At 42.6% G+C, this 23,091-nt stretch overlaps 1 protein-coding gene across 3 annotated transcripts in view; it reads left to right on the top strand.

Annotated features, from left to right (window-relative positions):
* The window catches only part of LOC108435872 (alpha-1,6-mannosylglycoprotein 6-beta-N-acetylglucosaminyltransferase B-like), a 174,286-nt gene that overhangs the window by 81,380 nt on the left and 69,815 nt on the right, over positions 1-23,091 (top strand). For all 3 annotated transcript variants that reach the window (XM_037544478.1, XM_037544479.1, XM_017711995.2), the window contains exons 7-8: positions 3,554-3,718; positions 9,880-10,049. In XM_037544478.1, coding sequence (XP_037400375.1) covers positions 3,554-3,718; positions 9,880-10,049 — 335 coding nt within the window. The remainder of the gene's footprint in view (positions 1-3,553; positions 3,719-9,879; positions 10,050-23,091) is intronic.

Genomic DNA, 23,091 nt, shown 5'->3' with positions numbered 1-23,091 from the left:
CATAGAAAGAAATTCCTTTAGATCATTTAACTCTGACAGCTTGAAAGCATGATAAAGCAGTGTAAGATGGTCAGAGCTGGGCAGCTTTTTCCATTCCAAAGTACATTTGTTCATAGATTTATTTAGATTTATTAGAGGACGTGTTCACTTATTATCACTTAGAAGATTAACAAAATGTGCCTTTTGACCAGACGTGTCCAAACGTGGCAAGGAACATAACATCCCACATAGACTTTTGCCCTCAACCTGTGGTCCCACAATTCAAGTCATAACCTGTTCTGCTTCAGCGACTGGATGGTAATAAAAGGGCTTGAATTTATGTAGGATTTCCATGGATGTATGGCCTTTAGGAGAGATCTGAATTTACATGACCAGCCGCACATGAATATGGAGCACTACTGTAAATACAAAGTGCTGATTACAATTTTCAGATGTAACACTTCAACACAAGTTACCTGCTATGTTTAGGGGGTTTATTAATGAGGATTAGTGTGCAAATGACTAATCCCATTTCACATAGTAGTGAGAGAGAGAAAGAGAGGGACTGAGTTCATAAGAAAGTCTCTCACTCATTAAAGCTGCTCTCAAAGGGATTTATGGATATTCACTGTCATTTTTTTTACTGGTCAATTTAAAGAGATGAGGTCATAAAAAATGATGAACGCATCTTCGTTCTCTTCACGAATTACGGCCCGGAAAGGGATTCGTTTTCCACTTCTCTGTGCAGCAGGTTATTCTATTGTCTCAGGGATAAGCGTCAGTTATACAGGACGTGTTGTAGAGAGCGTGTTGTGTGCGGTTGAGGGAAAGTAGGCCAAGCGGCTGTTAGACTGTTAGAGGAGTAGTCTCACAGGCAGAAACTGTTTGCAGCTGCAGTGCCTGGGACTTCTGAACCCACTGGCCCTGCACACTCTCACACACACACACACACACACACACACCTCGCACTCACGCAATTCACTGCAGTTAGAGTACTCTCAGCACTCAGCCTCATATGACAAAATGCCTCACTTATTTACAAGATGTATAATCGACACCCAGTGCATCCTCTTGTCAGTGGAAAAAACAGAACCTTGTTATTACAGCATATTTTCAAGGATCCAGGTCTTATTATCTTATTCCAGCCTGACTGATACAAACGTTTTTGTAACTGAATTTGGACTAAAAACTGAAGTAAATATCTTGCAGATGTTCTGTTGATACATTACTTACATTAAGTCGATGTATTGTTAATATGTTACTTCCATTACACAAAGCCTAACCTTACTCAACCTTACCCAAAACCTAATCCAAACCCTGGCCCTAATCCTAACCGTAACCTCAACCCAAAACCTAATCCAAACCCTGGCCCTAATCCTAACCGTAACCTCAACCCAAAACCTAACCCTAACCCTGGCCCTAATACTGACCATAATCTTAACCTCAAGACAAAAACCTAACCCTAACCCTGGTCCTAATCCTAACCGTAAACTCAACCCAAAACCTAACCCTAACCCTGGCCCTAATACTGACCATAATCTTAACCTCAAGACAAAAACCTAACCCTAACCCTGGTCCTAATCCTAACCGTAAACTCAACCCAAAACCTAACCCTAACCCTGGCCCTAATACTGACCATAATCTTAACGTCAACCCAAAACCTAACCCTAACCCTGGCCCTAATCCTAACCGTAACCTCAACCCAAAAACCTAACCCTAACCCTGGCCCTAATACTGACCATAATCTTAACATCAACCCAAAAACCTGACCCTAACCCTGGCCCTAATACTGACCATAATCTTAACATCAACCCAAAACCTAACCCTAACCCTGGCCCTAATACTGACCATAATCTTAACCTCAAGACAAAAACCTAACCCTAACCCTGGTCCTAATCCTAACCGTAAACTCAACCCAAAACCTAACCCTAACCCTGGCCCTAATACTGACCATAATCTTAACCTCAAGACAAAAACCTAACCCTAACCCTGGTCCTAATCCTAACCGTAAACTCAACCCAAAACCTAACCCTAACCCTGGCCCTAATACTGACCATAATCTTAACGTCAACCCAAAACCTAACCCTAACCCTGGCCCTAATCCTAACCGTAACCTCAACCCAAAAACCTAACCCTAACCCTGGCCCTAATACTGACCATAATCTTAACATCAACCCAAAAACCTGACCCTAACCCTGGCCCTAATACTGACCATAATCTTAACATCAACCCAAAACCTAACCCTAACCCTGGCCCTAATACTGACCATAATCTTAACCTCAAGACAAAAACCTAACCCTAACCCTGGTCCTAATCCTAACCGTAAACTCAACCCAAAACCTAACCCTAACCCTGGCCCTAATACTGACCATAATCTTAACGTCAACCCAAAACCTAACCCTAACCCTGGCCCTAATCCTAACCGTAACCTCAACCCAAAAACCTAACCCTAACCCTGGCCCTAATACTGACCATAATCTTAACATCAACCCAAAAACCTAACCCTAACCCTGGCCCTAATACTGACCATAATCTTAACGTCAACCCAAAATCTAATCCTAACTCAAGTGTCTTTTCACATTCTTAACCCTGGCAAAGTAGACATAAATGTATAAAAATACAGAAAAGCCTTATGATAATAATTTATTGATTTAAAAATATTTTAAAATAATATAAAAATGTTTAAATAATTTTAAAATATAACAATGTGAAAATAAGTGTCCAGTGTGTCCAGTGGAAGTGTGTTTTTTATTCATTTTCTATGCTTCTATGCAGTTCCATTGTTACATGTTGTTGCCAAATTAGAAAATTATATTTCTTTTTTTTTTATATAAACCCTTTAAAATGTAAACTGGTTTTATTTATGATTTTCTGTTTTTTTTGTGTATGAATATTGAACTATGCACACGCTTTGAGAAGCTCCAGAGGCCTCACCATATGATGTGTGTGAAAGAAAAGAAGTACAGACTGCAACAGGATCCAATTTCATCTGATCAGATAAAAGTTTATCATGTTATTCAGAAATCCTTCAAACTTGCAGTGGAAAAGAACACGTTTATACTGCAGTAGAGCTAAAAAAGGCATCGCTGCACGTGGCAACACTGTAGTAAAGAGTTAAACCATGTAAACTCGGATTCTCCCTGACTCAGTACGTCTAAGATTTGACCCTGTTTTCAGATCATAAGTGTAAAATTCAGTGATGCAATTATGGATCCATAAACGGTGGATTGTCTACAAACAAAATATGCCAGTACAACCAGTTTTGATGGAGATGTATAAATGGTGTTGAAGACTTCACAGGTTTCTAATAAGTTGTATTAAGCTGTAACACATTTTAGATTTGTCCAGAATGATGAGCAGAGCTGTAGAGAAGATGTTCTCAAATTGGTGATGGATTGAGAAAGATTGTGGGCCATCTCTGGGCCCTGAAGCCTGGTTTGAAAACCACTGCGGCAGAGGGTTTTAAAACAGCCAAACAAGCCAAATTACACTTAATAACCTTGTTATTCCCTTAAACTATTAAAACATCTACAAAACACGTTTCAATCTACTCTGCCTTTCTGTCTCTCTTTAGGCAGTGGTCCGTTCGGACTTGGGTCCACTGCTGGAGCAAGTGGGTTCAGGGAAGGAGTCTCTGAGCTTCATGAGAAGGAGAATGCGCAGGCTGGCCGTGCAGTGGGCCGTAGCAGCTCGCAGACTAGACGAGCGTCTGCGCAGCCGTCAGAGGCAGCAGAAGAGGGTGAGCTAAGATACTCTCACACATCCTTTATGACTGGAAACGAGCTGGATGCTCTGTTCCCTCTTACAGGTGCTGAAGAGCTACAGAGCTATCTGATATGTGTCATGTGTAATGGGAAATGCGAACCATGCACTTGTTATTGAATCCTCATCCTGGCTGTAGTCCATCAAGGCTCCTCTTGCTCATCGTTGTCACCTGTATCTAGTTTACAACCTGTATCTAATCTCCACCCCAGTCCTTATGCTCACGCTGATCTGGCTCCTCAGCTGGCAGGAGTCTTGTCAGTGTCAGTGTCAGTGCTAGGTTGGGTTTCCCTCACACAAAGGTATCCAGACGAGAGCAGCTGTGTATGCTTCTATTGGTCATCTTATTCCAATCAGGTCCAGCTACATTCTCACCACTGTTCATTCACTTGATTAAACACTTGTTTGTTTCTTCAAACCTCTGGATCAGTGTGGCTTTTCTCTTGGGAATTGCTTAGGGAATGCATGAGATGAAGACAGGTGTAGATGCAGCTAAGATTGCCCCTGTGGTCAGAAACTGATCACTGATGAAAGGTGAGAGGGTATAAACTGCACAGTGACCAGTGGGCTACAGTCTGTACACCAGCAAGGTGGAGCTATTAGGTATAGCTCCAAATGGTAGGTATTTGGGGGTCAGTCGTGGGATGGAGGTTAGGGAATTGGCCCCGTGACGGAAGGTTGCGCTGGTTCAATCCCCAGCACCGACAGTCTATGACTGATGTGTCCTTGAGCAAGACACCTAACCCCCAATTGCTCCCTGGGCACCGTGGTTAGGGCTGCCCACCGCTCTGGGCAAGTGTGCTCACTGCCCCCTAGTGTGTGTGTATGTGGTGTTTCACTTCATGGATGGGTTAAATGCCGGAGGTGGAATTTCCCCGTTTGAGGGATTAAAAAAGTATCACTTAAGTAATATTAAATGTTCCAACAACTTTAGAAATGGGATGTCCCATCCTCCTGGTATCCTTACTACCTTGCCTCATTTGAATTCCCATAATTCACATCACCTTGCCATGAGCATTCTAGCCAATGTTCAACCTCACTTACAAGATAACACCTCACAACTTAGACAGGGGTGGGCCTTCCCAAACCATTCCATGAAGTGACGCCTCTTCATAACCAACATTATTGCTGTACTATTGGCACATCAGTGTAAGTTCACACATCCCCTACAGAGAACAAACCCTCGCACACTTTCATGCACAGTTACTGTTTATTTGCTGAACTTAACATATATGAAAAAAACATGCCTGTGCATGTTACGGCACATTATACAATTCTTTTGTTTTATTTTCTCCGATATGTTTAACTTGGCAAATAAACAAAAATGTGCACTATGTTTGGTTTCCCACCTGGCAATAAGTGTCCTTGGGCAAGAATCCCAACCCTATTATTCACATGTTTACCTTCCAAAATAGTTTTTATGATGCATACAAACAAAATAAAAATCTAGAATTTTTCACCTTTGTTAGATCAAGTTTGTTTAATTTTATTTATTTTGTTCATGGTATGAAACTGTTCATTTGAAGTGGCCCAACTGGCTAAAGAGCTAACATGCTTCCTAGTTTCTCATACTTAATAGCTCCCAGCTGATGAGAGACACAGGCTGAGCTCAAATAAACAAATACTCACTGCCGCCCCCTAAAGGTGCTCATTACAAAACATCAAATAAACACACATTACTCACTGCCGCCCCCTAAAGGTGCTCCTTACAAAACATCAAATAAGCACACATTACTGACTGTCGTCCCCTAAAAGTTCTAATAACAAACATCAAATAAACACACATTACTCACTGCCGCCCCCTAAAGGTGCTCATCATAAAACATCAAATAAACAAACATTACTCACTGCCGCCCCCTAAAGGTGCTCCTTACAAAACATCAAATAAACACACATTACTCACTGCTGCCCTCTAAAGGTGCTCATCATAAAACATCAAATAAACACACATTAGTGACTGTCGTCCTCTAAAGGTGCTCATTACAAAACACCAAATAAACATACATTGCTCACTGCCGCCCCCTAAAGGTGCTCATTACAAAACATCAAATAAACACACATTACTCACTGCTGCCCCCTAAAGGTGCTCATTACAAAACATCAAATAAACACACATTGCTCAGGGGGCACTAAAGGGGACACAGAAAAATCTTTACTTTTTAAGTTTTAATAATGTCAGTTTCTAAGATCTATTTGTAGCATATTTTAAAAAGCGGCACTCGTTTAAAACTAAAATGAAAAGTGCCAGTCAGTCATTGCATCACAGTCATACCACACCCACGTCAACGTGTTACGACTTGATGTCGTAGAACAGGCTATATCCCTTGCAGGTGCAGGTCAGCCATAGCGTCTGAGACAGTCGGCAAAGCGGATATGGTTCAGGTGAGACAAGGTCCTTGTTCATAAAGGGAAAGTAATGACAAGTGGCTGAGAGGTGCAGTGGCATTTACCATCCACAGAGGGGGTCTTAGACTAAGACAATTGATCTGGCTTAAATAATCACAATTACATTTACAGCATTTTGGCTGACGCTCTTATCCAGAGCGACTTACAATGTGATCGTTTTACACAGGTAGGCAAAGGTGGTGTTAGGAGTCTTGCCCAAGGATTCTTATTGTGTAGTATATAGTGTAGGGTGCTTACCCACCAACAAACTTTTTTATTGTTTTTAACTATTAACTGATAGTAACATTTGAACAGACCACATTTACAGCATTTGGCTGACGCTCTTATCCAGAGCGACTTACAATTTGATAATTTTTACACAGGTAGGCCAAGGCGGTGTTAGGAGTCTTGCCCAAGGACTCTTACTGGTATAGTGTAGGGTGTTTGCCCAGGTGGGGATTGAACCCCAGTCTACAGTGTAGAAGGCAGAGGTGTTACCCACTACACTGTCCAACCACCACGTTTTACATTTTCTCAATATATTAAATTCAGTGAATAACCAGTAGTTTGTGTTAAGATGTGCAGAAGTGTGTTCTCTGTAGAGGATGTGTTCATTTACTATCACTTAGAAAATCAACTACACAACATGTCATTTTACCAAGAGTGCCCAAACTTTTGCATACGACCATAAGATTAATAATGACTTAGAGTGTCAATCCTTCAGTGCTGGGTGTCCAGCGTCAGAAGCCGAAAGTCGTCTGGCTCTGACTGCTCCTCACGCTCCCCGCACTACGCTGTGTGTCTGAGGAAAGCTCTGCAGGTTTACAGCTCATTAAACTAAATAAAATTTCTCTCTCACAGTCTGCTTTCAACCAAGGACTCGCTCAGAATGCAGCCACAGCGTTGTGCTGCAGACAAAACATTCATCTTCTCGCAGTGCTGTCGCCTTACGTATTTAAAGGCCCTCCCTTCTTGCTTTCTTCTGTCTGCGTCTCGTATTTCTCTTTTTGCGTTCTCTTTTCCTCATAGGCACTTTTTTCAGAGTCTGTGTTTTTTGCCTTAAATTGAATTCTCCCTCTTGAAGGCAGCAGGGCTTTATCCCTCCGGGTTGCTGTGATAGACTTAGATGTAGCCGAGCACACGGTGCAACCGCGATGTGTCTCATTCACACGCCTTCCATTCGCACTCAGTCAGTATCTGCACACCCTGCACACATCATCCACATGCAATCAGAACAGAGATCAAACAGTCCCACCTCCAGGGAGAAGTATGGATTTACACCTATTCGGCTTCCTGACCTGACAGTACTGCCTGTGCGCTGCTTGTGTTCCTTCACACTCCTCCAGTTAACCCTCTAAACTCAGACTTTGAACTTATAGATGCAGATAGAAATCAGATGGGCAAAAACTCCGGCGTATTCCTTTAAAGGGGAAATATAACAATTTCTTCAAGGGGGCTTCCGAATGGTACAACCATCTAAGCGTTGGCCGTACCATCAGGAGATCGTGAGCTCGATCCCTGGTGATGCTGCAGCCGTCTGTAGCTGGGAGTCCAAGAGAGCACAGTTGGCCTCGCTCTCTCTGGGTGGGTAGGATGGCTCCCTGTCTCCCCCCATCACTCAGCACGATACTAGTCAGTGCAGGCGTCTGTCAGCTGATGTAGCAGATCTGGCGGTCAGCGTCTCCTCAGAGTGCGTTCGGCTGTCCTGTGACGTCGCGGCAGTTCGTAAAGAAGCGGTGGCTGGTTTCACCGGTCTCAGAGGAAGCCTGTGCTGCCTTCACCCTCCTAATACTGGTAGCATCGTGTGATTGGGGGAGTCCTAAGTAGTGGGTGGAATTGGAGACGTCTAAATTGGCGAGAAAATCGGGTAAAAAAAAAAAAAATTCTTCAAGGGCTGGACATCATGACAATGTTCAGTTATTATAACTTACATAACAGTATGTCACAAAATGCTTTTTTGTGTATATCATGCATATGGTCAGTTCTCCTAGACCACTGACCAGCTGCATGTTTGGTTAAGAAGAAAGTGTAATTAGTCCAGTTCTACTGGATTTAGAGGATGTTATGGTTTAATAAAGCTGTATTTATAGTTTTTTAATCATTTTAAATGTGGCAGTACTTTGTCACTTCCAACTAATTAGATGTCAGAATATTATGACACATCGTGCATCATAAAATCATATTTTTTGCCATATCTCCCAGCTCTGTTGAGATGTAAATAAAGTCACTGAGTACATTTATATGCACTTGAGACATCAGATATTGGGAAAACACAGGGTCCACACGAGTCAGTATATAAAAATAATCCAATATCTGCTGTTCAACCCGCCTATAAACCCACAGAAGCACAGAATGTATGTAAATAGCTTCTTTTCTGTGATGTAACAGAAATACGGAATTCGAAAGGGGCTGTTTGTGCAGAAAGATTTGATTCATTATAAAGTCATTTAAGACCATTTTTGTTAGAAAATCTTGCCGCAGTGCAAACGGCAGTGGCGTTTTCCAGTTCTGTATAAACACAGGACGAAAAGGAGACACAAGGCTTTGTTCTGACAGCAACAAAAGGTTTACAACATTTTATCAAAATAATCAAGCTAACAAAATAAAATGCTCAGAAACTTGTTCAGCTGCTACACTGGCTTTCTGTGGCCTCGTGGCCTTTTGTAGCAATGTGGCTTTTCCATCAGAGTCTGTTCAGTAAAGCCCGATTCTGAATCAGCCTGTTCAAACATAACGCTTTCCTCCAAAACCACTGAGGCATGCACACACATTGGCAGGCACTGCTTTAGAGCTGGACAGTAATGGCTGCTGTCCACTACAGAGCCCTCTGGGCCACAGTTTCACCCCAACAGAGAGGAACGAGTGAGTGTGGTGATAAAAGGGTAATGAGAGGAGGACAGACTGCTGACACAAACCCATGAGTCCACTCAAACCATGCCCTGTGGTTCACTATATATGTTGATCTGATCATAAAGTGTCTCTCTTCACTTTCATTCCTTTATTTCCCGTGGAGGAGCGTCAGAGTGCATTGATTGTCGACTCATACAGCAGTTCTTTATTACTACCACAGATAGCGAGCCCACTCAGCTCAATAGAAGAATGGCAACCTCAGACTCTCCAGTCTACAGAGGTTCAGACCATCTGATGTCTTTTGCAAGCAAAGCTGGACACAACTAGCAGGATTTTGCCAATTCCATTCTGATAGGTGACGGAGAGACAGATGGATGCACCCAAACTGTGCCACACACTACAGGGCAGGCTTCATTGACTACCTGCTGCTCTGCTAACACAAGCATGGATGACACCTCATGTCTGAGAGAGCAAAAATGGAGTGACTGGTGTTGGAGTAAGAGTAAACCAGTGTCAAGCCTGTTCTGCTGGGTTTGGGACTGCAGTGTTATGGGAAAGTTAATAATGGCCAAACATACCACACAGCAAAGTCTAGATTCCAGCTAACCAATGCTGAATGACACCCATTCAGAGGATATCTGAGAAAGCAAAGTCGAGTAATCGGCGCGAAAGTGAATGCCAAATTCGTGTTCTGTGGTGTGTGAGGCTCTTGGCCATCACCAGTAAGCTCCTCTGAAATACAACTGGCTGGAATGGCCATTCAGACGTGGAATAGAAATGTGACATGTCATCATTTTGAAAAACCAGCATCATTTTCAAATAATGTGCTACACCCTATTATCATTATGCTCATTTTGTGAAGGTGCTCTCTCTTCATTTCTTTTCTCCCTTTCTCTTTCTCAGGTCTTGGTGCATGTGGGCTTCCTGACAGAGGAGTCTGGGGATGTGTTCAGTCCTAAAGTGTTGAAAGGAGGGCCGCTGGGAGAGATGGTGCAGTGGGCTGATATTCTTACAGCCCTTCATGTGCTGGGACATAACCTCAAGATTTCAGTCTCCGTCAAAGAGCTGCAGGGGTGAGTCTGCAGATACTGTAGCTTTCATTAGCTGATATTGTGGCTATCTTTGTATGATATACAGATGTATTAGCTTCCTTTAAACCCACTAGGTGAGGTGATTAGATGCTGCACTCTAGATGCAGCTGGATTGCAATCATTAAGAAACACTGTGACCCCGACTTTTCTACACAAACACAGAGTCATAGTGTCAAATAGGCCTCTATATCTCAGTCATATCTCAGTTAGACTGGCACTCATAGTGAGATCAAACCACTGATATGCATGTCAGCAAACAAGTAATACTGATTGCACTGATGTTCTTAGCACCATGGACACCTCCCATGTAGTTCTGGACAAACTCTATGGAGTCAGCACCATGGACAGCTGCTTTACAGTTAGCACCAAGGACAGCCTCTAAGCAGTCAGCACCATGGACAGCTGCTTTATAGTTAGCACCATAGACTGCCTCTATGTATTTGGCACCATGGACAGCCTCTAAGCAGCCAGCACCATGGAAAGCTGCTATATAGTTGGCACCATAGACAGCCTCTATGTAGTTGGCACCATGGACAGCCTCTAAGCAGTCAGCACCATGGACAGCTGCTATATAGTTGGCACCTTTGTGGTTCTGGATAGCCTCTTTGTAGTTAGCACCATGGAAAGCTTCTCTGCTGTTATTGGCAGCTTCTATGTAGTTCACAACATGGACAGCTCCTATGTAGTTATGGACAGTCTTACGTAGTTAGCACCATGGACAGCTTCTAGATGGTTAGAACTGTGGTTCTACGTATTTCGCCCCATGTAGGGTCACTTAAGTCATTCCAGTTAAAGCATTCAGATTACGGAGTAGCACAAGAGCATTCCACATCTCGATGACTTTAAAGTGCTTCTGACTTACAAAAATTCACCTTAAATTATAGCTGCAATTGTAGTTATTAGTCACAGATATGAGGCCTGTAAATACCTCTGCTTGCGTGTGGCCTTTCTGTTCTATGGGGATCTTAAAACAGGTGCCCCATCGACTAGAGAAAAGATAAGATGCAACTAGCTGGAACTAAAAGAACCATCTTTTTCTGAGTAAAGGCTTCACAGGGCCCTGATCTGGTCCCATTCTCCATCTCTCTTTTATCTGAGTTAAAAGCTGATTTTCTTTCCCCGAACTGCTGGGTCAGAGTAAGGTATCAAAGAAAAAGAGCTTTAGATGTGATCGTTTTATTGAGCTGGTGAAACGTCAGGCCCCCTGAAAATAAAAGCCTAAACATGCCTTGAGAAATGTAAGCTTCTATTTGACATTTCGCTCAAACGTTTTATGAAGGTAAGCATGATTTGGCTCATCCTCTACAGGCGTTATTTTTAGACAGAAAAAACTGAAACTGAAAACAAAGCCTGAGACGGTACTTTTCAGACAAGACTTTGAAATTGTATGATCATTACATAAAAGTGGCATTAAAAAGGAAGGATTCTTTGGAGCAATGCAGTAAAAAATCCCTTTTGGTTCCTTAAAGAACCTTTCAAACGATCCTTTTGAAAATGAGACGAGTGACTGTGAAAGACGAGTTATAAGGCAGACACAAAAAAAGTGTCTACTTCTACCATTTAACCTGCTGTTCTGGCTTCATAATGAGATGATGTTGCACGTATTCGAGGGGTAAAGAACGTGACCTGAGCTGACCAGATGTTCATTTTTGTTTGTCACAGTTCACCCTTCTGAACAAGAACATGAATCGGAACATAAGTCACATTTCAGTTACATTTAATCATAAAGATTAAATAAAGAAATCAATAACAAACGCTTACTAAATGGGCTTGAACGTTTCTTGGGGAAAAGGGAAAAATAACTGTACACAGTTCTACAATGTTAAAAACAGTGATTCTCAAACTCGTCCTCAGGATCACCCAAAGGTTCCCTTCTTTCTTTATCCTCATGCATTGCCACTTACCTTCACATTTCACACAGCGACTTGCAAAGGCGGTGTTAGGAGTCTTGCCCAAGGACTCTTATTGGTATAGTGTAGGGTGCTTGCCTAGGTGGGGGATTGAACCCCAGTCTACAGCGTAGAAGGCAGAGGTGTTAACCACTACACCAACCAACCACTAAAGCTGTGGATAATCTAGTGGGCTCTGAGGTCTGTGGTTGAGCATCATTGGCTTAAAGAACCTCAACACAATCTGAGGGTTCTTTATATTCAATTGTAGTCTTTTTCTAGATTCACACATCCAAGCCAAAAACCATTCAGGAACACTATTTTTAAGAGTGCAGGCCCAGCCTACATTAGCGAAATGATAGAATACATTGGTGTGCAGATTTAATGAAGAACATATCTCATTGGCCTTTGTCGTGAGCTGGAAGAATGATGTATTTGTCATTTTTATGAGCTCATTTCTTTAAATTGGGCTGTAAAACGATGACACCGAATACCTGTAAAAAAATTTTTAACAGGCTCACAGCTCCTTCCTCCCTCCATCACTCTTCTTCTACACTGCCTGCTCGTCAGCAGATCATTACGTAGGCTGCTTCTTCTGTATGCCTGGGAACCATCTGTTTAGATTAGAATCCTCCTCTCATCTTGGCTCATATGAAGACAGCAAGCCCAGGAAGGCAAGTCCTGATCACAGCTTCTGTCTGTACAGATTCAACTCAGTACTCGGCTCTCACTCTCAACCGCATCCACTTCGTCCTCTGATGATTCCTCTCCATAATCCGCCTCTGTGATTGCCTCTAATTTCTCCCTCTCACACCTCCATACGCCACACTCCTCTGAGGGTTCCCTCCTTCTTCTCCTCCATAGGGAGCAGACAGGTGCATTGCGCAGCTGCTCATTTAGACAGACTCTCTATCTGAACTTCTCTCCCTCTAAGTCCTTGTTAACATGCAGCAATGAATGTACAGAATAATGACAAAACCAACACAGGTGTCATAGTGAGGTCAAAGTGTCAATGTGTCTCGATGTTGATTCTACAAGTCTCTGGAACTTACTGAAGAGGTAGTGTTTTGATGCTGGTAGTGTCCAGCATGCAACATACTCTTTGGTATTTGGGGGAGTCCCATGTTGGCTGGCTTGTTAACTTGTTAATTTGGCACAAATCAAATCACATTTACTGGCACATCACATTTACACAGGTGTGAAGCTGAGTGAAAATCTTAGGCACAAAAGCCCCCTGACACCCCGGCGGTCCCAGTACAATCCTCCCCCTTTTAAAACTCCACCTGTCAGTCTAAGAATACGACTTATACAGATCTGAATATATATTTATCAATCGATATTTACTTTTCTACTCACAAACTTAAGCACAGCACCTGAAAAATGATAAATAATACTGTTATCCCACATTTTTAAATATAAAATACTATTTATATTCCAGTTTGGCTGAATACTAGATGGCTATTATCCACTGAGAGATGTGAGTCTATATTGCCCAGTATGCCCAACTAATCAACATTTAAAATAAATTATTTCATTCATTATTATCAGTAGTCAACGTCAATCCATTGCTTTCCATTTTACGTTAGCCCAGAGTTGTAACTGAGCGTTGACTGAGAGACTAGATTACCATTGTCTTGTTTTAATATGATGTGCGTCTATGAGGAGTGCGGCATCACACCTGTGTAACTAGGTGAATCACAGCCGTGCACATACAACTAATATAACTAATTTCTCCTGAATTTTATTTATTTATTTTTTGCATAGTGCTGCTTTAAGGTAAGGAAAAAAATCAAGGTGACCTTATTGGACATCTGCAAAGCCTCTGCAGACATGAAAAATTGCCATAAATACATAACTTATGAATACGTCCTAAGACGAAACATCCTGCGAAAAGTTGGCGTCACTCTCCCAACCACGAGTTCAGCGGGCTGCAAGCTATCGGCCCCCACGCAGAGTCCAAAGATGAGTCAGAGCTATGGAAAAAAAAAAAACACAGCATGAAAACACTGATGGCGTGCCTCTAATCTGAATAGCTAAGTTATTAAATGCTCGCCTGCTGAGAGTGGGTGGCTTGTGTTTTGTTTTTTTTTCTTTCTTTTCTTAAGTCTTGTCTGGTTGCCTTTGTGAGGGGCTTCAGTATTCCACAGATAGCGTCTTCTGTTACATGAAGCATCACGTTCACACGCACAGCCCACACAAAGGAGAAGCTTGTGATGCAAGTGTTGTTAACACACTCCATAAAAGGAAGTGACAATGATGTGTCCATTGAGAAAAGATTTTTTGAGATTTTTTGTAGTGTGGGGTCCACCCAAGTTAAAAGTGAAAATAAGTGAACACATCCTTTTCCAGCATATATATATGCCACTCTACCCTCAGGGTCGCGGGGGGGTGCTGGAGCCTATCCCAGCAGTTTTATATGTGTGTGTGTGTGTGTGTATATATACATATACATACATATATACATATATATATATATATATATTAGTATTCTCTCACCCATCCACATCACTGAATTCAGGTGTTCCAGTCTGCTTCTACAGACATTAGTGAAAGAATGGGTCGCTCTCAGGAGCTCAGTGAATTCCAGCGTGGTACCGTGATCAGATGCCACCTGTGCAGCAAGTCCAGTCGTGAAATTTCCTCACTACTAAATATACCACAGTCCACTGTCAGTGGGATTATAACAAAGTGGAAGCGATTGGGAACGACAGCAGCTCAGCCACGAAGTGGTCGGCCACATAAAATGACAGAGTGGGGTCAGCGGATGCTGAGGGGCATAGTCCTCACCATCACCAAGCGCAAAGCAAAGCGTGGAATGCAGTGGTGTAAAGCGCCGCCACTGGACTCTAGAGCAGTGGAGACGTGTTCTCTGGAGTGACCAATCACGCTTCTCTGTCTGATGGATGAGTCTGGGTTTGGCGGTTGCCAGGAGACGGTACTTGTCTGACTGCATTGTGCCGAGTGTAAAGTTTGGTGGAGGGGGGATCATGGTGTGGGGCTGTTTTTCAGGAGTTGGGCTCGGCCCCTTAGTTCCAGTGAAAGGAACTCTTAAAGCTTCAGCACCAAGAGATTTTGGACAATTTCCTGCTCCCAACTTTGTGGGAACAGTTTGGGGAGTTTGGCCCCTTCCTGTTCCAACATGACTGCGCACCAGTGCACAAAGCAGGTCCATAAAGACACGGATGAGCCAGTTTGGTGTGGAAGAACTTGACTGGCCTGCACAGAGTCCTGACCTCAACCCCATAGAACACCTTTGGGATGAATTAGAGCGGAGACTGTGAGCCAGGCCTTCTCGTCCAACATCAGTGTCTGACCTCACAAATGCGCTTCTGGAAGAACGGTCAAAAATTCCCATAAACACACTCCTAACCCTTGTGGAAAGCCTTCCCAGAAGAGTTGAAGCTGTTATAGCTGCAAAGGGGGAGCCGACATCATATTAAACCTGATGGATTAAGAATGGGATGTCACTCAAGTTCATATGCGTGTGAAGGCAGATGACGGAAGAGTTGACCACGATTCTAGACATGTTTGAGTCGAAGAATCGACTCTTTTGGGATCGATTCTCGATCGATAGCTGGGAGATGTCATTGGTGCTCAGAATATGGCAGCATGAACAGTAATAAGAATGTGTTGCTGCTCTAAAAGTCTGAAAAGCAATAAGAAGAGAAATGTTTAGCTTTGGCTTTTACTTCGGTCTTAGACAAGTTAATGGTATAGACATTAACTGACATCTATCTATTCCAAATCTATTGACTTGAATGTCAGCTGAAGTTTGCTTCTTATATAGACAGCAGCTCAAATAATAGACGAGCTGATTAGCTCACCTGGGAGGGCTGAAGGTTTTTTTTTTTTTTTTTTTACATTTTCTGTTCCACCTTAAATTGTGCAGCAGAATGCAGGCGCTGGAATGGAACTGCTGCGTGATTTAAAAGTGGAAGATAAATTCAAATGAGAAACTCATCAGCATCAGTGAGCCAGTGTGGTTCTGCTATTGTGTGCACTTTCCTTCTCATTTCAGTTCTAGATTTTAAATGCAGCAGCAAGAAAAGGCAAATATAGGAAATAACCTCATGTTGACACACTATGGGATCACTAGCTATTTCCATTGTCCACTGTGTAAGACAGTTGGTAGCAGGTACAGATAGATTAACTTGTGGACAGGTGGTAATAATACATGCAGCTCATTTTTGGTTAATAGTATTTCCATTTTAAAGTAATTCATTAAATGTTGTAGCAGCAGAGGGTAGAAGAGGTTGGTGAGGAGCTCAACACAAAAAAAACAGCTAAGAAAGGGCAGGAACTGACCACACAGGAGAGGAGGGGAGCTGGCAGAAAGGCACAGAGGGAGACAAAATAATGCAATTTGCATATTAGTGTTCTGATTATATGGGTGTACCTGAAGATGTTTATTTCTGATCACGCGGTAATTACACATGCAGTGAATTCTTGTTTTAGATAAAGTAATGTGGGAGGCATAATGGAGGCGCTGCAGGGGACAGGCTGTGTATACATGTGACCATGTAAAATAGGCCATGGGCTCAGCCCCTGATGTTTAGTACACGCCTAAAAACGACTGATTTATCAAGGGTTCACTGGTTAAAAAGAAACATTTAGTTCTATATAGAACCATGAATGATCAAAGACCCCTTGCTTCATTTAAGGGTGCTTTGCAGCAGGAAAGGGTTCTGTAGATGATGGAAAATGTGCTTTGTGTGTACTTTTGTATGAACTTTCTTGAAAATCTTTCTTCTATTGTTACTGGCTTGACATCACAACAATAGAAGACGTTTTTGGTGCTATATAGAACCCTTCCGTGATGCACAGAACTGTTTAATCATGCAGGGGGCTCTCTGACTGTTCATGGTTCTACATAGAAGCATTTTCTTTACTAAAGAGCCAGTGAAGAACCATCATCTTTTAGAATGTCAAGTCTAGTCATGCCCCTAGTGTAGGGGCGTGCAGAGGCGAAAAGAGCTACTAACACAGACCAGCACTGGTTTTATGCATCTAAAATAAATCACGTTAACAAACAGCTGGGACAATATGAACCCAAACCTTGAAGTGGACTGGAGGGCTACTGAGCTCTTTAAACTCTACAGTCCGAAAAATCTTTTTTCTTTCAGTGGCAGGAACATATTTTTGGTTAGTATTGCTGCTGCCAATTCTATGACTCATGTTTCTTTTTGTCCAGCTCAGCCCAGTCGTCATTATTACATAATCATCTAATTGTGATGGGCAATTCATTGCTGTCGGAGCAAAACCTTGTATCTCCAAAATGAGAATTTTACAGAAGGAAAAAATATCATTTAATTTTAATGAAAGTCAAAGGAACCAGACTTTTTTCCAAGTCATTTTTGGCCAGTTCTGTCCAACTGGGCATTTACACACAATGTAAAGGGCAAGAGGTATTTTCAAACTATGTCTAAAACGGAATAAAGACAAAAAAATGGACAAGGTTTTGTTCCGACAACAGCAAATTATTTTCTGTGGTTGTTACATTCAGTCGTGGGCTGGAGGTTAGGGAACTGGCCCTGTGCCTGGAAGGTTGCCAGTTTGACCCCCAGAGCCTACAGTACATGACTGAGATGTCCTTGAGCAAGACACCTAACCCCCAACTGCTCCCCGGGCGCCGTGTAGGGCTGCCCAGCACTCCAGGCAAGGGTGCTCACTGCCCCCTATTGTGTTTGAGTGCTCACTAGTGTGTAGGTGGTGTTTCACTTCACGGATGGGTTAAATGCGGAGGTGGAATTAAAAAGTGTCACTTAAATTCTTCTTCTTCATGTGTTTACATCACAACAAGCAGAAAGTGATTTTTTTTATCATCAGCTGTGTTGAGACGAACACATATGAATAATAAAAGAAAGCAGAGACCCTTTCCACTAGGCATACCATGGGACTCATGAAAACTTAGGAAAGAAAGAAAGAACTTCTAACAGGCACAATAAGATGTTTTGACAGATGTGCTGAGCAGATGGAGTAGATGTTGATCTGAGCTGTGTCAGTTGTCAGAAAGTCCTCCTCTTTCTTTATTTACATTGCAACTGGTTGTTATAGTGTTGTATAATACATTGACCGTCAACTGTATATAGTTCACCTCCTTTATATCTTTTCATGTGATGACTCTATAGAAATGAAACTTGGATATAAGTTAAAGTGGTCAGTGTGCAGCTTGTATAGCAGTGCAGATTTACTGTCCTCTGAAAAGAACTCAACACATAGACATTAATGTCTAAATAGCTGGCAACACAAGTGAGTCCACCTCACAGTGAACAAGTCCAAATTGTGCTCAGAGTGTCGATAACCACCATTGTGATCTAGCACTCCCTGAACCCTCTTGGGCATGGAATTCACCAGAGCTGCACAGGTTGTTGCTGGAATCCTCTTCCATTACCTCATGATGACATCACAAAGCTGGTGGATGTTAGACACCTTTCACTCCTCCTCCTCCCGCTTGAGGATGCCCAACAGGTGCTCAATTGGGTTTAGGTCTGGAGACACACTTGGCCAGTCCATCACCTTTACCTTCAGCAAGGCAGTTGTCATCTTGGAGGTGTGTTTGGGGTCGTTATCGAGTTGGAAAACTGCAGCGCAGTTTCCGAAGGGAGGGGATCGTGCTCTGCTTCAGAACGTCACAGTACATGTTGGAATTCATGTTTCCTTCAGTGAACCATAGCTCCCCAGTGCCGGCAGCATTCGTGCAGCTCCAGACCATGATGCTACCACCACCATGCTTGACTGTAGGCAAAATAGAGAAACTCGTCTTGGTGCTCCTCACCAGGGCACCACCACACATGCTGGACACTATCTTAGCCAAACAAGTTTATCTTGGTCTCGTCAGACCACAGGACATGGTTCCAGTAATCCATGTTCTTGGACTGCTTTCCTTCAGCAAACTGTTGACAGGCTTTCTTGTTTGTCAGCATCAGGATAGGCTTCATTCTGGGACGACGGCCATGCAGACCGAGTTGATGCATGGTGCGGCGTATGGTCTGAGCACTGACAGGCAGACCTCCCACTTCTTCAACCTCTGCAGCAATGCTGGCAGCACATGCATCTATTGTTTGAAGCCAACCTCTGGATATGACGCTGAATACGTGGACTGAACTTCTTTCGTCGACCCTGGCGAGGCCTGTTCCGAGTGGAACCTGTCCTGGAAAACTGCTGTATGACTGTGGCCACCATGCTATACCTCAGTTTCAGGGTGTTAGCAGTCTTCTTATAGCCTAGGCGTCTTTGTGGAGAGCAACACTTTTATTTCTCACATCCTCAGAGTTCTTTTCCATGAGGTGCCATGTTGAATATCCAGTGGCCTGTATGAGCGAATTGAACCCAAAACACCAAATTTAACAGCCCTGCTCCCCATTCACACCTAACAAGTCAGATGGTACCAGGGAGGAACAACGACACAATCTGGGCGTGTTCACTGTGAGGTGGACTCACTTGTGTTGCCAGCTATTTAGACATTAATGGCTGAGTGTTGAGTTCTTCTCAGAGGACAGTAAATCTGCACTTCTATACAAGCTGCACACTGACCACTTTAAGTTATATTTAAGGTTAATTTCTATAGTGTTGTCCCATGAAAAGATATAATAAAATATTTGCAGAATTGTGAGGGATGTATTCACTTTTGTGAGATACTGTAGGTGCAGTTTCCAGTTCTACAATTACAGATGGTTAGCCAGTGGTCGCCAACTAGTCAAGAGCGACTGATGGATCAAACTCCAAGGTCCTGCAAGTCGATAGCGATAAATCATATGGCTGCTTCAGTTATCATGTTACTATAGTTGCATCATTCCGTATCAGTGGTTTGCTAGCTAGTTAAGCAGGGATATACAGTATAAAGCTGTAACTTACACATCTCACCTATAGCTAGTGATATTTTTTTCACCAGGACTGGGAGAATGAGTTTTAATCACAGCTATGAAGGACAAAACCTGATATGTCAACAGAGTGTAGCTTTGCCCAAAAGAGATATCTTGGAGTGCCATCACTCCTCAATGCATCTAACATTTAATGGACACATATCCACTGAGAAGTTCAGTACGCTCAATAAAGTTGAAGAGATGAAAGCTCTGCTGTTCAGCAGTTGTTTTTTACCAGACTACTGGCCAACACAGATGCTAAAAACATTATAGATAGAAAGTTGTTCAAAGAAGCATTCATGGTCGCCGCTGACTCATTATTCCCAGTCTTTAAAAACAGAGGAGAAATCCAGCCAGCCATATGTAACGTCTCTTGACACTGCAACGGTTAACAAGAAGAGTGGAGTCATTGTCAGAAGACATTTCCAAACAGGTACTGAGAGAGTTGCCTTTTTTGCGAATTCTTTCCTCTGTGGTTTGATGAGTCTGTGGATACGACTGACCTGGCCCAAGTTATTGTGTTCGCTTGCATGGCATTTAATGAGGCCGCAGTCAAGGAGCACTTTCTCACCCCTTTGTCTTTGAACAAGAAAACGAAAGGTGAGATATATATATATATATATACATAAAGGTGATATATACCGTGCTTTCAAATGTACACACCTGAGAAGAACCAACCATTTTGGAAACTCTGGCAGTGCGTGGTGTGCCTGCTTGTTGCATGTCAGTTTGTAGAAAAGATCCCACTATCCCTGCTTTTGTCAACTACCACGGTGTCATTCATCAAGTGCCAGCCAGTAAAGTCCTAGATTTCTCACGTGATGACATCTGTGGTCATGTTTAAATCATTACTTGGCAAGCTTGACGCTGAATATGGAGAGCTGATTCTGCAAGCAGATGTATGCTGGTTAAATTGTGGGACTGTGCTACAGTTTATCATTAGAGATTACAAGTCAAGAAATGAAGAATACAAGAAGCTGGTAGATGAGATGTGGCTGCTTGAGTTGTCTTTTCTGATGAACTTACCATCCCAACTGAATGAGCTAAATGGGGCAGTCGTGGGCTGGAGGTTAGGGAACCGGCCCTGAGACCGGAAGGTCGCTGGTTTGGTCCCCAGAGCCAACAGTACGTGACTGAAGTGTCCTTGAGCAAGACACCTAACCCCCAACTGCTCCCTGGGTGCTGTGGATAGGGCTGCCCACTGCTCACTGTGTGCTCACTGCCCCAGTGTGTGTGTGTGTGTGTGTGTGTGTGTGTGTGTGTGTGTGTGTGTGTTTAAATGGGGAGGTGAAATTCCCCTGTTGTGGGACTAATAAGGCTCACTTAATCGCTTAAAATGTGAACTGTGTAGAGACAGACACATAGAGGTGCAACATTTTTTCACATATCTCATCAGATGACAAAAGAAGCAGTAGTGCTACATTAAAAAAATGCTGTCAAAAACTGAACACAATTAATTTTTTGGAGTATCTGGCATGTTATGTTGGACTAAATCCAGTTAAACAGGACTCATTTTGCTCTCTTTATAATGAAAAATGCAGTACTGACGATACACACGATATGTTCAGAAAAGCAAACTGTATTGTATTGTGAGATAATTTATCCCAATAATGATATATAGTGACATACTGACCTTCAAAGTTAAACTTGGACTTGGACTTCTCAATTAAAGTGCAGGAGGCCAACTCACTTCCAGAGTTTGGACAAAATGCTTAACAACATCTCAAACAAAGACCCCTTTTAATCTACTTGGACTGACTGGCAGAGGAGTTCAGTAGGTAGTTTGTGGAGCTTAACAATATAGAAGACATGGTAAAGGTCATTTCAAACTGTCACGATTGGTCCCTCCCAGTCCGGTCCATATGCATTTGTTTTGGTTTTCTAGTCCTGCCCCCTTGTTTCATGACTCCACCCCTGATTGTCTCCACCTGTGTTTGCACCCGTCCCTTGTTACCCTTATGTATTTAAGCCCTGTGTTTTGCCCAGTCTGGTTACTGGTCTTTGCTTGATTCTCTGTCTGTGTTTGGATGTTTATGCCTGTGTTCATTTTGTCATATCTGTCTCTTCTGCTCTCCGTACTGGCTATTTGAACCTGGACCGTTTAGACTATGACCCTGGATTTGCCCTTAATAAATCTCGCTTATCTCAGCACGCGCGTCCGCCTCCTCACTCCCCGTCACACAAACCCTTTTCCTAAAGCTGGCACATAACATTACTATCTGAAGAAAACCTCGTTTCTCTCGTTTTCAGATTTTAACGCAATTTGAAAATGCCTGCCGTCCTTTACATTACGTATAAATTTCATAAAGAATGAACCAAAAGAAACGGAACAAAATGACGTCTGGTTCCATTGACTTACATTAAAAGTTAAGCATGTTTTTTCTTTCTTCTGTGAAGTTACCACTTTGGAGATATGAGGTTTTGTTCTAACAGCAGCGATGTCTTTGTGAGATGGAACATTCACAGATCAAAAATCATCAAGTCCAAGAATTGTGTTCAAACAGATGCTCATCATTCTGAGTGCATTAGACTGGCTGCCTCACACTACACCCTGAACTACAAAGCACTTGCAGACAGTGCACAGCTGCAGGCATTCACTCTTCCTGAGTGCCACTATGGCCAGCATTCAGTTGTACATCAATGAAATAAGCAAACAGATACATTTTATGCTATAGGACACGACATGGACATGCACAGCATTGTTATCTTAAGTACTAGGCCTGGCTCTCATGCCAGGAGATCTCAAAGATCTCAAGATTTTCAAAGGTGATCTTATTCGTGGAAGGTTGGGTGACCACTGCTGTGAGGTGGACTCTCACAGCACTGCAGCAAACTTTGACACTGCGTCACATAACAGGCCTTGCGTTATAGACAGAACTGAAGCGTTGCAGACATAGTTGATGTTTTGTTCCACTCAATATGTTAAACTCAGCAGATAAATAGAAATTCTGCACTAAAATTGGCCAAAAAGTGTTATATTTAAACGTGTGCTATCTGTAGAAGAAATGTTAGCTTATTTATTTATTTATTTATTTATTATTGCAAGAAATTGCTGAAAAAAATTGCACACACAATAGCACCATTATTTTGCATTATTACAGAAAATGGAGAGGTGAACTGAGGCGCATTCTCAGTGATTCTGACTCTCATTTGTCAGCTTTGATGTGTTAAAAGGAGCCGCAAGTCACACAAACACTCACACACACTGTCACTTTCCCCCTGACCCGGCTGTCCCAGTCTAATAATCAGGCCAGTAGTCAGCTGCTGTCCATC

This window comes from Pygocentrus nattereri, chromosome 14 (assembly GCF_015220715.1).
Source record: "Pygocentrus nattereri isolate fPygNat1 chromosome 14, fPygNat1.pri, whole genome shotgun sequence".
In the NCBI taxonomy this organism is placed as follows: Eukaryota; Metazoa; Chordata; class Actinopteri; order Characiformes; family Serrasalmidae; genus Pygocentrus; species Pygocentrus nattereri.
The sequence above is the reverse complement of the archived record's forward strand: the minus strand, read 5'-3'. Positions and strand labels throughout refer to the sequence as shown.